The sequence below is a fragment of the Globicephala melas genome, chromosome 1 (genome assembly GCF_963455315.2).
Source record: "Globicephala melas chromosome 1, mGloMel1.2, whole genome shotgun sequence".
Taxonomy (NCBI): Eukaryota; Metazoa; Chordata; class Mammalia; order Artiodactyla; family Delphinidae; genus Globicephala; species Globicephala melas.
The window spans coordinates 152,778,356-152,793,912 of record NC_083314.1 but is presented as its reverse complement, the minus strand read 5'-3'; the positions used below and the strand labels follow the sequence as shown (position 1 = coordinate 152,793,912).

Sequence of the window (15,557 nt, the reverse complement as noted above, 5' to 3'; positions counted from 1 at the left end):
CTGAGAAACATGGAAAGATTTTAATTAGGGGGGTACTCTGAGCAGAATAGGATTGGGGACTCGCTGGCTGCAGTGTGAAGCTGGGATTGGTCTTCGCAGGAAAAAAAAAAAAAAAATGACCAAACAGCCCCAGAAATGCCATCTCAGCTGGCCCCTGAGGGATGAGAAGCAGCTGGTCAAGAAGGTTGGGAAGAGAATCCCAGAAAGAAGGAATCGCAGAAGGGCCCAGAGACAAAAGAATTGGTTCCTTCGAGGAACCACAGAAGGTTTGGGTGGTGGGAACATGGAGTATCAGCTGGCCAGAGGCAAGGGTGAAGCTGGGGGGATCCCTGGGCCCCTCCCGGGTTTCAGAGGCTCCCTAGCAGGTAGTACAGTTTCTTAAGGCCAAGAGGAATCCAGTGAAGGATTGTAAGGAGAGGGATGGCCTGGCCGGAATTGTATTTTAAGACAATTAGAATTAATTGGAAGGGGTAAAAATGGAGGCAGGGAAATCAGTTGGTGGATTGATGCCACCTCCAGATGCGAGATGACGCGGCTCGGACAAGGGTGGGGGTGGCTGCTGGGACAGAGTCAGACAGGACAGGTTCGACGGATGCTCAGAAGGTGGGACCGACAGGTCTTTGTGACTAACTACCTGCAGGAGTTTTAGGATGGGACCGATGTGATGGGTCCATGATGACTGAAAGAGAAGTGGAAGACACAAGGCAGAGAAGAGGCCAGTCTTCAAGTCCCTGAGCGGGGAGGCGGGGAGGGTGGATCGAGCCCACAGTGGAGGGTTGGGCTCACAATGCTATTTTGATAGGAGAGAAGGAAGAATGTGGACAGGAAGGTTTGTGGGTTTTGTAGCAGGAAACTGACAACTACTCTCTCTGTGAGGCAGAGGCCATTTTAAGGAGCTGCTGCGGAGAATGATCAAGAAAACAGCGAGGTTGCTGAAGGCTTTGAGAGCCCGCGGGAGGCTGGAGAACAGGCAGGAACGGAAGCACAAGCACGGCCTGGGCAAGGGGGGCGATGAGGGGGGCATTCCTCCACAGCACATGGAGGGCGGGATGCAGGCCTCAGGTTGGAGTGTCACCTGGAGTGTGTGATGGTGACATGACAGGGCAGGTAAGCTGAGGATACTAGCAAGAGGGAGGCTGACATAAAGGGCCCTGTAATCTAAACTGATGTTGGGGGAAAAGACAAGAGGAGCTGTTGGAGACGGCACAGAGAGGTCTGGATCTCCTAGAAGCTCCCACTGGGCGGCAGGCGAGGTGGAGGGAGAGACACCTGCCACATGTTCCTCCTGGGCCACCTGGATGCTGGATCCTGGAAGAACATGTTCCTGAAATTTCCAAATGTGTTCCAGTCCAGGCGGTCCTTCCATCATATCCAGTCACACCCCACCTGAGACCTCAGGCCCCCCTCGAGGAGCTTCCTCCGGGCCTCGGGGGACCAACACAAGCTCAGCTCTTGCACACTGACTGGGTTGCCTTCTGGACTGCTCCCCGGGACATGTGAGACTGCCCTGGGCATGGCAGAGACCGGCCCACTCTGGTCCCCTCCCCAGCCAGGGATGGGACATACCACTTCTACCCTCACAGCCTGCTCTCCCAAACCTGGAACTGCCTGGCCCCCATTCACACGGGGCAGAGGGGCTCCAGCCCAGGCAGGGTGGGAACAAGTCCAGCTACCAGGAGATTCCTTCGCTGGGTCTGTTTGATCATGACTTAGAGGTGAGATGAGGGCGTTATTGCTGAGTGAAGCAGGCAAGTTGCAGTTAACATGTTTGAGCCTCAACTTCTCAGTCTATAAAATGGGATGCCTGCCCAGCAGGGAGGTTGTCAGGAAGTGCTAACACATCAGTATTATTATTGTTATTGCTGTCGTGATTTTTGTATTCTATGGCATCAGAACTTCCAATTCAAGTCCTTTGCTGTTCTGAACTGGATCTTCTGACCTGAGTCCTGGGAAACAGAGAAGTTCAAATCCCAGCCTGGAGAGGATGAGGAGGAGGAGGCACGGCAAGCTCCTCCTTCAGGATTAAGACTGGTCACCTGTCCCGGGAAGCAGTTGCGCCGGCGGTGCCCATACAGACACGGCTGATACCTGCAGATGCTTGCTCGGCTCTACTTCACACGGCACTCATTCAATCCTTCTAAAACGATGCGAGGCAAGGACTATTATCATCCTCATTTTACTGAGAAGAAATTGGAGCGCTGAGGAGGTAAGTAACTTGCCCAAGGTCACACAGCAGGTAGATGGCAGAACTGGGATTTGAATCCAGATAGTCTGTGCTCTGAACTCAGTTTACTGCTCCGCTGGGCTTCTTCAACTTCATGTCCGTGGCTTGTGTGACCCCTGTCTTTGGCCTCCACACAAGGACCATGGATGTGGCCTTACTCTGGGGGCAGCAGGATGAGGCAGCCAGGAAGCTAGGCTGTCCTCTGCAGTCAGGTCTGGGTTGGGGCTCCCTGGGAAGAGAAGGTGATGCCATCCGCTGAGGGGTAAGGACAGGGTGCAGGGCCGGGGGCAGAGATGGGCTGGGATCAGGGTGTGAAGCCAGAGGAGAGCCAGGCCTCCCAGCAGTTCCAGCATCCCCGGGCCTTTGAACCTGTGGACCCAGGTGGTGCTCCCTCTTCGTGCCTGGGGCCAGCCATGCGGAGCTCAGTGGGAACCATTCCTCAGGGGAATCCAGCAGGGCCGCTCTCAGGGTCCAAGTTTCCTGCCACCCACAGCTGGTTCTGAGAGGAAGCCTTCCCTGCCAACCCTTCTTGGTGCTGGGCTCAGAAAAGTGACTTCTAATCTGGGGTTGGGCCCTTACCTCCTCCTGCATCCCTCAGAGGTTCTGACTCAAGTCCCCTAGAAGATGTGAAAATGGGGACGGCCGAGCTCTTTCCTAGCCCCGAACTTCAGGCAGGGCAGCCCCTCCAGGTGGACCTTGGGAACACATGAGGGCAGGGGACAGACCCACCTGGGTTCCCAGCAGCTCCTCCCCCGGAGGCCAGGACACACTCTGCTACTCAGCCTCCCCTGCGGGGTCTCGGGCTGGGGCCCACACAGGGCCTTCCCGGGCCTGCGAGGGTGTCAGCTGTCTTGGGACTGAGGAACAATGGCTGGGGTTGGGCTCCCCTCCTCCCTGGCGGCTTCTCGCCAAGCTCTCCTGCCACGTGCTCCTCTGCATATGAACCCTCCTCCGCCAGTGTTTCCCTGCTCAGTCTTCAGCGCCTCCGCTACCCCAACCCCTCCCTGGTGATCTGATTCACTCCCGGGGACTCAGGGAACCTACTGTCAATGATTCCCAAGCCCACATCTACAGACCAGCCTTCGCCCTGTGAATCCAGCTGCCCCAGGCATCTCTCCCCTGGAAATCCCGTGTCCGGCATTGAACCCTCACTCCCCCAAAACCTGCTCTTCCTCAAGTGCCCAGCCAGCCAGTCAGAAACCAGGGTGGCTTCGTTGATTCCCTACTCCCCACGTCCAGCAGCCGAAAGTTCTGTCAACCACCCCTGCCATCCGCCCCCATCCCTTCCAGATGTGACCCTGCCTCTGTCACACCTCTGGAATCTCTCTGTTCCCTGTACCACACCTTAGTCATGTCTGGGTCTCTCCACTGCAATCCATCCCCACGCACGGCATCCCCCTCTTCAGCTTCATCCCTGGCACGGGCAACCTGGACCCTACACTGCAACCCTCCTGGACCCCCTGCCTCTTCCTCAAGCACCCCCCTATATTAGTCAGCCATCACTTTCTCTCTCCACTGGCTCTTTCCTCAAAGGCTAACACTGCATCCGGTGGACACATGTGAGTGGCTGCCTGGTTCCCGACGACTTCCCCTTTTCTGGCTGGGACTGACCTGGAACAAACAGGTGGGCTCCCCAAATCACAAGTGGACTACAGGAGCCTGCCCCCACTGGTCAGAACTGGTTGCACCAGTAGTAGATACTTTTTTTTTTTTTTTTTTGGCTTTGTTGGGTCTTTGTTGCTGTGCGTGGGTTTGCCTCTGGTTGCGGTGCGTGGGCTTCTCATTGCGGTGGCCTCTCTTGTGAAGCACGGGCTCCAGGCATGCGGGCTTCAGCAGCCGCGGCACGCAGCCTCAGTAGTTGTGGCGCACGGGCTTAGTTGCCCCGCGGCATGCGGGATCTTCCTGGACCAAGGCTCGAACCCGTGTCCCCTGCATTGGCAGGTGGATTCTCAACCACTGCGCCACCAGGGAAGCCCCACAGTAGTAGATACTTGACTCAAGCTGGACCAATCAGATTCTAGCACCTGAATACTTGAGACCCAGAATCAAGAGTTTGGAAGTCCCAGGCATGGAGCCTCATAAGTGCCGATAAATGACAAAGCACTAGAGGTCCCATGCCTGACCTCAGGCGGCTGGGACCACCTGCTTCCTGCCCTCCTGAGTCAGCAGTCCCTTTAATTCACCCCCAAAAGTCCTTTCCATTGCTTGCAACCAAAGAAGCTTAACTCAAGTCTCTGCCGTCTTGAAACCGCCTCCCTTGCCCAAAACTCCCCCCCAGCAACCATGACTCTGTCCTTCTCTCTGCCAAGGTTCTTGATAAAGTCTTCCACAGTAGACTCCACACCCTCACCTTTCATCCACTCGCCTGTCAGCCCACGGGAATTCTACAAAGTCAACAAATATTTATTTAGCATCTTCCGTGTGAGAGACTCTGAGGACACAGAACAAGGCGCAGACTGTGGCCTCAGAGAATTCACAGTCTAGCCCGGTAAGGGGTTAGTGCAAATTGTAATAAAGATTAAATTTAAACGTGGTAAGAGACTGGTAGGGAAACTCACAGGTGTTATGGAAGGGAGGGGCTCCAGGAAGGTGTCCCAGGGAGGGGATGTCCGAGCACTGTCATGGCTTTGAGTGACAAGGGACATGTTTGTGCACGAGTTTCAGTTCAGGAAAATAAAAAATGAGTGACTTCTTCCTATTTTTATTTAAAATGAAAATAGATTTATTAGTATCTGTGAAAAACATAATATATTATAACTATTTAGATTACCACTTGATTGATAGGAAAAAAATCTCCCTGAGAAACTTGGCACAATGATTTTCACCTGCTAAGACGTTATCACCTGGGCACATGTGAAATGCTGGCAGGTAGGCAGCCCACATGGGGTCTACTGGCCAGGGATTCTCATCACTGTCATAAAGGACTTGGGAGAAGAGAAGGGCAGGGAGACAAGGGAAGAGTGTGAGCAAAGGTCCCTGGAGAAGCAGCATGGTAGGTGGGGGAGGAATAACAAATAATTGGTTAAGCAGGGAGTAAAGTCGGGAAAGGCAGGAAAGGAAGCCAAAGGCTGACGGAGGCCTGATTTCACAGCCAGGGCCTTGGTAGGCTTTATCCCAAGAACAGGAGGGAGCCATTGAGGGTTACTGAGCAAGAGAGGGTGTTTCACTTGGGTGGCTAGTGTCAAGGAAGGGGGGACTGATCTACCCCTGCTCCGTCCTTAAGCCCTAGCCACCAAGTTCCTGAGGCCTGTGGTTCCCACAAAGTATCTGCTGTCCTTAAGCTGTCGGGCATAGGGGTGGGGGGGTCCGAAGATGAGGGCTCAGAGGGAGAAGTGGTCCCTACTGCCCTCCGTCCCCAGCCCACCAACCCCAGGGTGAATGTAATTGTCCTCGATGAAACCATCATCATCCTCATCTTCACCCACCTCGGGGCGGACCCCTTTCACTGTCCCAGACAGCGGGCGGTGCTGGTAGCTGGCACGGTATTTGCGGCAGAGGTGGCATTTAGCAGCAAGTGCGATGAGGAGAGAAAGGACCACAGCCCCCAGCACGACGCCTACCAGCACAGGCCATGCCCGGGCCCCGCTGCCCAGTCCAGGGGATACGGCCGATGCTGTGGGGAGCTCCGAGGGCTCCACAGTGGCTGCAGAGAAAGGGAAAGTGTTAGGGATGGGGCCCCCGATTGGCTCCCTGGGGAAACTGAGAGGAGTGGGGCAAGTTCCTCCCCGCAACCTCAGCATCTGAGGGGTACCCAATCCCCTCCCCAGCCTCCCTCCCACTGTCACTCACTTCGGTTTGCCTCACTCATTGAGGGGCCGGAAGACACTGGGGAGCCTCAGCCTCTGCCAGAAGGGCCCTGGCTCTAAGGAGACTCCCAGACGCCAGGCAGCCCCAGGGCACAGAGTCCTGGAACATACACACACGTGTGGATGTCAGGGATGGCCACAGGGCACATGTTCCAGGCCACACTCACAGCTGTGAGAGGGCACTGCACAGACTCCGGAGACTGGACGATTGACCATAACCAGCTGCCCGCAGGAGAAAAACAAGCCGAGCCACGGGAATTGGCTGTTTGTAAGGGAACACCCGGAAGCGGCTGGAAAAATAACTCAATGCTGGAATTTACTGAGCACAGCTTATGATTCAGTCACCAGGCAACGTGCTTATAGAACCTTGTAATGAGGGCATAAACGTTACCCCACTCTCCAGCTGAGGACTCTGAGGCCCAGAAAGGTGAATTCACTCAGCCAGAGTCCCAGGACTTGAACCCAGGTCTCTGATGCCAGGGCCCAGACCCAGGCTGCTCCCCTGCTTGGTAAGCTGAGGATGGCAGGTGGGGCAGAGGCAGTCCTGGCTTCCAGAGGTTGGGCAACAGCAACTGCTGGGAGCTAATGGGCAAAGTGGAGACCACGCATGGAGGACGGTGCTGGGCTCCACCCAGGACAGGAAGCTCCAGACACAGCCTGGCCCCTCTGCTCCTGAGTCAGAAGCCCTGCGTCCACACCCACCACTGCTACCCTCAGCCCTTCAGGCACATTCCTTGTCCTTTCACTTCTGCCCCAGGGGGTGGTGAGCTGTATTCTAGGAGTAGCCAAATGTGAATCAACTGGATCAGGAGAATATCTGGCTGAGAATCACTAGGGGTGGGGAAGGATCTAGAGGAGGAAGAGCATCTGGGCCAGAGGAGTGTCTGGGGGAGCAGCACCTGATTCTGGGGAGCACCTACAGGAAGAGCATCTGGGTTACAGAAGTACCTGGAGGAGGAACAGCTGGGGCTGGAGGTATCTGAATCAGAGGAGGACCTGGGAGGAGTGTCCAGGCTAGGAAAACACCTAAGAGAGAAGCACCTAGTTTAGGGGAGTACCCGGCCACACTCTTTAATATCAATACTGTAAGGATGCCCTCCCTCCTCAACTCCACATTGCCACCAAGTCCCATGAGTTCTTGCTCTCAATATCCCTAGAATGCCTATGCCCCTCCTCTGCACCCCACCGCCACTGCCCCAGTCCAAGCCACCTTCATCTTGTACCTCAATTCTTGCAATAACCTCCGAACTGGTCTCTCCTCACCTCTCATCCATTCCTCAGAGTGATGGGCCTATGGCTCAAATCTGGCCCCATTACTCCCCTGCTTAAAAATCCTGCACAAGCTCCCCAGGCCCGCAAGGCTGAGCGCAGGTTCCTCAGCACATCCTTCAAGTCCTCGCAATCCAGCACGCAATCCAGCAGACAGCCTCCCGTTCCCTCCCCGTGCTACACACACACACCCCTACACGCAGGCACACACCTACACGCAGGCACGCACACACACCTACACGCACACACACACCTACACGTGCACACACACACACACCTACACGCACGCACACACCTACACGCAGGCACGCACACACACCTACACGCGCACACACACACACCCCTACACGCACACACACACACCTACACGCAGGCACGCGCGCGCACACACACACACACACACACCCTGCCTTGCCCTCTTGTTTCCCAGCCACCCCCTCCTGTTTTTTGAGCCCCCCATCCCTCAAGGTCAAATCAGACCATACCTGACTGTGAGGTTGTCCCAGGGCCCCTCTCATCACCCCCTTCACTGCCCTGCCCAGTCAGCCACCAGTCAGAACTGGCCAGTTACTAGATGGGCAGCTCCCTGGTCAGGGACTGGGCTGAATAACGTGCATCCTGGCGCTGGCAGAGAGCTTAGTAGTCAGCTGCTCTGTACATGTTTGTGAGATGAGTGGACATGGGGGTAGGGTGGGGGGTCATTAGAAAGGAGGAGTAAATCATTCACTCATCCATTCATCAGCAAACATTCATTGGGTGCCTACCACGAGCCCGGCACTAGGCACTGGGTCCTCAAAAAAAAAAAGAAGGATTTTGTTAAATTGATATGAGTTGAATTCAACCTGACGTTTTTAAGATTTTACTCCTACTCCTTTCCTTCCTGCCCTGTCCCGGTGAATTCTTCCCAAGGACACACACACACACACACACACACACACACCCTCAGGCTGTCACCCCACCCCTTCTGGCCACATTTCTTCCACCGACAAACACTCACCCCACCCTGATTTGTAGCTCCTTTCCTGCTCCCAGGAGCCCTCGGGGATCTGTGGGTTCCCCATCCCAGGCCCCCCCAGTGTCTTTCCCTCTGCTCCCCACCTGTAGGAACTGTGCACAGTCCGCGGAGGAGCTTCCAGTTAGAGCCGGCAGGACCCGGCCAGGTGGGCGGGCCAGAACTGCAGCTTGACTCACCTGTGGACGCAGCAGCCAGGCGGGGCCGAAGCCGCAGATGAGGGCGGAGAGCAGAGCCTCCAATAGGGAGGACTTATGCTACACCTTCCCAAGAATTGCGGAGAACCTCCTGGCGCAGGCCTCACCCCCACCCCCAGTGCCGGGAGCGGGGGCGGTTGGGGGTTTAGTGCCGCTGGGATCCAGAGAGGGGGCAGTCTTCAGCAGGCAGCCGCTCAAGCTGGCGGCCCTGATAAACAAGTGAATTTCCGGTGACAGGTACGAAGTCCAGAGTTGAAGAGGGACCGCCTGTGTAGGCGGCCGGCCAGAACCAGACGGGAGGGGGGTAGGCATTCTCCAGGCAAAGCCAGAGGGACCAAGAAGACGCAAAACTGCCTGCAAGAGTATGTAAGCGAGTCTGTGTGTGTGTGTAGGTCAATGGGGAGTGTGAGTTCAGAGGCCTTTTGAGGAGTGTGTATGTGCCCCTGGGGGGGTTATTGTGTGTATGTGTGTTTACCTGGACAGGGTACAAGCCTCTATCTGGATCTCAAGGATCCTGTGACCCCACAAAGCTAGGCTCTGAACCTCTACCTTTTACCTTACTCCTCTTCCCCAGGCCGAGTGCCTCCTTGTCCTTTCAGACCCTCATGGAGTCACGTTCCCAGAGCCCTCCGTCTAGCCCAGTAAGCCCCGCCTCCACCCTGGCAAGCCCCGCCTCCACTTGGCAAGCCCCGCCTCCTCCATCCTCAGAGCACCGTCTGTCACAGCATTGCTTTCACGATCTTGTAATTGTTTCTTCCTGTGCTGCCTCCCCACCTGGACTAGCAGGGGAGCTCTCCCAGGGTGGAGCCAAGTTTGACAGTCTCTGGGTTCCCAGCACCTGCCACAGGGCAGGCTCTCAGTAAATATCTAAGGGGGGAAGGGTTCCATGAGCTAAGGCCATGCTGGCACAGGAGTTCACAGGAACCCGCAGGGCACAGCGGAGCAAGGGCTGCTGCCAGCTTGCAACTGGGGCACGGTAGAACTGTGGCTGGAAAGTGGAGGCCAGTTCATGCAGGACCTTGAAGATCTTGGCTCCAAGTCTGAGCTCCTACTGCGAATGGCCCCTTCCTAACTCTCCCACCTACACCTCACACTCTCTGCTGCAGTTACAACCAAACTGTTCCCTATTCCTAGAACCCACCATGCTCTCATCTCCCAGGTTTTGCATGCGCTCTTCCTGGGACCCCTGCTTTCCTCCAACCTTAACCTTCATCCTCTCCCCACCACATGTCCACCTCCCACCTGGCTGATGGTTCCTCCCATCACATGGGCCCCAGCTTAGGTCCTCTTTATCTAGATGCACCATAGCCTGGATCCCTCCTCCCCGCTCTGTGCCCCCTGAAGACCCTGGTCCTTCTCCCCCATAGCCCTGACCACACAGCATTGTGATTTTCTCTTTACTTGTCAGAGTGCCCTATGAGCCTGTAAACTCTGGAGGTAGGGTCTGTGTCTGTCTTGTTCCCCTTCAAATCCCTAATATCTAAAATGACAACAATAAATACTCTTGAAATAAATGAGACAAAAGCGGAGATTATCCTGGATGGGGCAGTGAAGAGCCAAGGAAGTTTTAGGGTTTTGGTTTGATTTTGAAGCAAGGAAATCACAGGATTCAAAAGATATTCGTTGAACACCTACCATGTCCTGGGCACTGTGCCAGGTGGTTTTGTTGTTGTTGTTGTTTTAATTGAGGTATTCACATAGCATAACCTAGTTCACATAACAAAAAATTCACCATATCAGTCAATTTCAGTGCACAATTTAGTAGCATTTAGTACATGCAGAATGTTGTGCAACCATCACTCTATGTAGTTCTAAAACATTTTCTTCACACCAAAAGGATTCTCCCCACTCATTCAGCAATCACTCCTCATTTCCCCCTCCCCAGCCTCCAGCAGCGTCTAATCTGCTCTGTCTCTATGGATTTGCCTATGCTGGATATGTCCTACAAATGTAATCAGATTTGGGCCAGCTTTTTAATGAATTATTTCATTTGATCCTCCTGACTGTACTATGAGATAGATGTTAATTAGTTCCTTAACAGATGAATAAAATGAGTCCATGAGATGGTAATTTGCGTTAAGTCCCACAGAAGAAAACAAGTAAAGGTCTACCCATTCATTAGTCAACCATTTATTCAATGAATACTTACTAAATGCCCACCACAGAGCCACAGCCAGTCCATATGGCAAGCATTGCAAAATAGCAAAAGGCCACCTGCTAGATGCCCCACAGCATGGAGAGCAGAGAGCAGGCTGGATACTGGCACCCACCGGCCCATCAGCCAGGAGCTCTGGTGCAGTGAACAACCTTCCGTGGCAGCCCTGGCAACCACGTGGTAGGCTCTGTGCCACCTGCTGGGGAGAGTTCCTGCCACCATACAGCTTTCATTCTGGTGGTGAAGAGTGACAATATACAAGTAAGGAAATAAATATGATCATTTCAGATAATGGTTAGTGCTATGAAGAAAGTGAAATAGCTTCGAGTGATGGAGTTGTGGAAGGGGCTGCTATCGTTTTTCTTTTTTAATAGCTGTGACTTCTATGGGTGACAGTCTTTTTAAAAAAATATTTATTTATTTACTATTTATTTTGGCTGTGCTGGGTCTTAGCTGCAGTACCCGGGATCTTCATTGTGGCATGCAGGATCTTTAGTTGCGGCATGCGGACTTCTTAGTTGCAGCATGTGGGCTCTTAGTTGCAGCATGCATGCGGGATCTAGTTCCCCGACCAGGGATCGAACCCGGGACTCCTGCATTGGGAGTGCAGAGTCTTATCCACTGGAGCACCAGGGAAGACCCAGGGCTGCTATTTTATATTAGGTGGTCAGAAAAGGGGGGGACTCGCTGAAGGGGGGATGTTTGAGCTGAGATCTGAACAAGAGTGAGTGAGCAACCATGCCAATATCTGGGAAAAGAACATTCTAGAAAGAGGGAACAGCCAGAACAAAGTTGGAGAAGCAAGATCGTGGCTTGTTCAAGCAACAGAAAGGAGGCCGGCTGGATGGGGTTCAGTAAGTGGGGAGAGATGGGAGGAGCTCCATGACAGGCCTGTCCAGAGCCAGCTCAGGTGGTGCTGCACTGGGTCCTTCCCTCCGTGAGATGACGGGAAGCCACTGATGATTGGGGGACCAAAGGACTGGCCTTCTTCGGCTTCTGTGTGAAGAATGGACTAGAAGAGGCCAAAGCAGAAGCGGGGCGGCCAGTCAGGGAGCCGTTGCTATCATCCCGGAGAAGGGGAATGTGGCATCCGGGTGGTCAGGCAGAAACGGGGAGAAGTGCTCAGATTCTGGATGTACTTGAAGGTGAAGTCAACACGATTTGCTGACTGGATATGGGGTTTGAGAAAAAGAAAGGGAGTAAGAATAACTCCAAAGTTTTGACCTGAGCAACTAGGAGGATGGCGTTGTGGGAGACTGCAGAGGTGACAGCTTTGGAAAGGCAATCTGTACCTCAGTTTTGGACGTGTTACTTGTGAGATGCCCGTGATTCATCCAAGAACATACTAAGTAGGTAATAGCATAAACCAGCCTGAAGGCAGCAGAAGGTAAGGGCTAGAAATATAAATTGAGGAACCAGTAAAATGTGGATGGTTTTTTGTGGGTTTTTTTTTTTGCGGTACGCGGGCCTCTCACTGTTGTGGCCTCTCCCGTTGCGGAGCACAGGCTCCGGACGCGCAGGCCCAGCGGCCATGGCTCACGGGCCCAGCCGCTCTGCAGCATGTGGGATCTTCCCGGACTGGGGCACGAACCCATGTACCCTGCATTGGCAGGTGGACTCTCAACCACTGCACCACCAGGGAAGCCCAAAAGTAGATGGTTTTTTAAAGCTGGTCATCTAGGTGAGGCCCCAAAGAGAAGTGCAGAAAGAGAAAAGGGCTGAGGGCTGAGCCCTGGAGCGCTCGGGGAGCAGAGGTCAGGGACTGGAAGAGAAGCAGGAAAAGAGACTGGGGAGCGGCCCGCATGGTGAGAGTCAGACAGGCGAGGGAGGTGCCCTGGAGGTCAGAGAAGAAAGCGCTTCAAGGGCAAGGGCTTCACCAGCTACGCCAAATGCTGAGGCTAGGTCAACTAAGACAACACGAACTGAAAATTGACATTGAATTTGGCCGTGTAGCCGTCACTGGTGACCTTGACAAGGACAATGTCACTGATTTGTCAGGGACAAAGGCCCAACCGGAGCGATGCACGGGTATGGGAGCAGAGGAAGTAGAAACAATGCCGTCAAGGAATTTTGCTATAAAAGAAGCAGAGAAATGGGGCAGACATGGGAGGCGAGTGTGGGATCAAGGAAGGATTTTTTCAAGGCTAGGAGCTTTTAGACCACGTGTGTATGCGGGTCAGAATAATCCAGGAGAGGGAGGAAACTGATGATGCAGAAGGAAGAGAGAAGGGACAGTGGGGGTGGGAAGTCCTTAATGACATCGAGGGGTGTGGGGTTGAGCGCACATGTGGAGGGCTGGCCTTGGGCAGGAGCAGGGAGGTTCCCTCTGAGGAAGGAGGAGGGTCAGGTGAGTGATGGGAGCCTTAAGGAGTTTTCTTCCCATGGCCTCTGTTTTTGCAGAGAAATAGGAAGCAGTGTCATCAGCTGAGAGTGAAGAGTGGGGAGCGGGTGCTGGGGTTTGAGGAGAGAAGAGAAGGTGTAAGTTCATCATCCTGGGGCTTTGGAGAGAGAATGGAGTGTGGTAGGCTTGCCAGGCAGCATCAGGACCCCCTTGAGGTGAGCGGCATGAATTTAAAGTGATATCAGTAAGGGTGGCTGAATGTTTTGTTTTCCAGCCACTCCAAGTGTGCAGGTGGGGAGAAGATGGAGCCTGGAATTTAATCAGGATTGGGGCCTTGCCAGGCAAGTCTGATAAAGCCAGAGAGGGGTAAGGAGCTGTAGGCAAGGCAGTGGTTGACATGATGGCCCAGACAATCAGGCCAGGTAAAGAGGGAAGCGAGGATGGGGTCAGGGAGGGGTAAGGAACCCTGAAAAAGTGGTAGGACTGATAGATTTTAGGAGCAATTACTGACGTACTAGAGAAAGTTGAAAACATAGAAGGTGGTGGGCAGATGACAGCATATAGAAATGGAGGTTACCCAGGGGATACAGACAAGCCCTAGGACATGAACCGTGGAGTGGTCCTGAGGTAGGGTTTACAGACCAGTGGTGGTTTTGCTATTATCTGAAACATATCGACTCAACCTGCTGAATCAGAGGTCCAATGATTATGCGCTAACAGCTCTATGAGTACATGGCAGAGGCAGAATTTGAACCCAGGTCTTCTGCCTCTAGGTCCAGCACGTTTCCAGATACATCCCCACTGCTCCTATGAGTAACACTGTCAAGGTGTTCCATTCCTCACAATCATTTGAAGTGACAGATAGCAATCACTGCTTTTCAAAGATTTGCTTATATTTCCCAAAGGAGGCTCGGGGTGCTGCTACTAGAAGAACCAGGAATGAACGCTGAGCAAGCAAAAGAATGAGGTGTCCCGGTCCCCAGCCTGCACCTACTTCCTCCTCCACCTCACCCAACCCCTCCCTGTGGCAGACCCAGGGCTCTTAGCCTTGGGGTAGTTGCGTCCCCTTTAAGAAGCTGATGAGAACCCCGACTGCCCTCAGCCCACACACCAGCCAGCTCCGTTATGGTGACCTGCAGCCCCACCGTCATGATTAGTGATAATGAACCAGGTTATGACCTGGATTTATTTTGTATACCTAATCATTATGCTGAGGATTTGGAAAAGGTGTTTATTCCTTGTGGACTAATTATGGACAGGACTGAACAGCTTGCTCGAGATGTGATGGAGGAGATGGGAGGCCATCACATCGTGGCCCTTTGTGTGCTCAACGGGGGGCTATAAATTCTTTGCTGACCTGCTGGATTACATCAAAGCACTGAACAGAAATAGCGATAGATCCATTCCTATGATGGTAGATTTTATCAGACTGAAGAGCTACTGTAATGACCAGTCAACAGGTGACATAAAAGTAATTGGTGGAGAGACTTCCCTGGTAGCACAGTGGTGAAGAATCCGCCTGCCAATGCAGGGGACACGGGTTCCAGCCCTGGTCCGGGAAGATCCCACATGCCGCGGAGCAACTAAGCCCGTGAGCCACAACTACTGAGCCTGCGCTCTAGAGCCCATGAGCCACAACTACTAAGCCTGCGTGCCACAACTACTGAGGCCCAAGCGCCTAGAGCCCGTGCCCCGCAACAAGAGAAGACCCCGCAATGAGAAGCCCACGCACCATAACAAAGAGTAGCTCCCGCTCACGGCAACTAGAGAAAGCCCGCGTGCAGCAGCGAATACCCAACGCAACCAAATAAATAAATAAATAATTTTTTTAAAAAGGTAATTGGTGGAGATGATCTCTCAACTTTGACTGGAAAGAATATCTTGATTATTGAAGGTATCATTGACACTGACAAAACAGTGCAAACCTTGCTTCCCTTGGTCGAACAGCATAATCCAAAGATGGTCAAGGTTGCAAGTTTGCTGGTGAAAAGGACGCCTCAAAGTGTTGGATACAGACCGGACTTCGTTGCATTTGAAACTCCAGGCAAGTTTGTTGTAGGATATGCCCTTGACTATAATGAATACTTCAGGGATTTGAATCATGTTTGTGTCATCAGTGAAACTAGAAAAGCAAAATATAAAGCCTAAGATGAGAGTTCAAGTTGAGTTTAGAAACATCTGGAGTCCCACTGAAATCACCAGTAAAATTATCAAATGTTCTGGGCTTTCCTGGTGGCGCAGTGGTTGAGAGTCCGCCTGCCAATGCAGGGAACACGGGTTCGTGCCCCGGTCCAGGAAGATTCCACATGCTGTGGAGCAGCTAGGCCCGTGAGCCATGGCTGCTGAGCCTGCGCGTCCGGAGCCTGTGCTCCGAAACGGGAGAGGCCACAACAGTGAGAGGCCCACGTACCGCCAAAAAAAAAAAAAAAAAAAAAAAGATCAAATGTTCTAGTTCTGTGGCCAGCTGCTTAGTAGAGCTTATTGTATGTATCTTCTAAGAATTTTGTCTGTTTTGTATTTTAGAAACGTCACTTGCTGCACTCCTGAACTCTA

The 15,557-nt window shown here is 53.2% G+C and overlaps 1 protein-coding gene and 1 pseudogene across 2 annotated transcripts; one reads left to right on the top strand and one right to left on the bottom strand.

The window, feature by feature from the left end:
- Positions 1 to 4,651: 4,651 nt before the first annotated feature.
- On the bottom strand, positions 4,652 to 8,422 carry C1H1orf210 (chromosome 1 C1orf210 homolog). Of its 2 annotated transcripts, none has more exons than XM_030866932.3 (4): positions 8,398 to 8,422; positions 6,979 to 7,056; positions 6,014 to 6,130; positions 4,652 to 5,867 (listed from the first exon to the last, which is right to left on the bottom strand). In XM_030866932.3, exons 3-4 carry the CDS (start codon positions 6,030 to 6,032, stop codon positions 5,545 to 5,547), a joined length of 342 nt encoding a protein of 113 aa, XP_030722792.1. In that variant the 5' UTR covers positions 6,033 to 6,130; positions 6,979 to 7,056; positions 8,398 to 8,422; the 3' UTR covers positions 4,652 to 5,544. The 2 variants fall into 2 exon arrangements, with proteins under 2 accessions (XP_030722792.1, XP_069902769.1); XM_070046668.1 differs by having other exon boundaries at positions 8,302 to 8,399.
- A 5,707-nt stretch (positions 8,423 to 14,129) lies between these two features.
- LOC115858730 (hypoxanthine-guanine phosphoribosyltransferase-like) lies at positions 14,130 to 15,152 on the top strand (annotated as a pseudogene).
- The last annotated feature ends 405 nt before the right edge of the window (positions 15,153 to 15,557 follow it).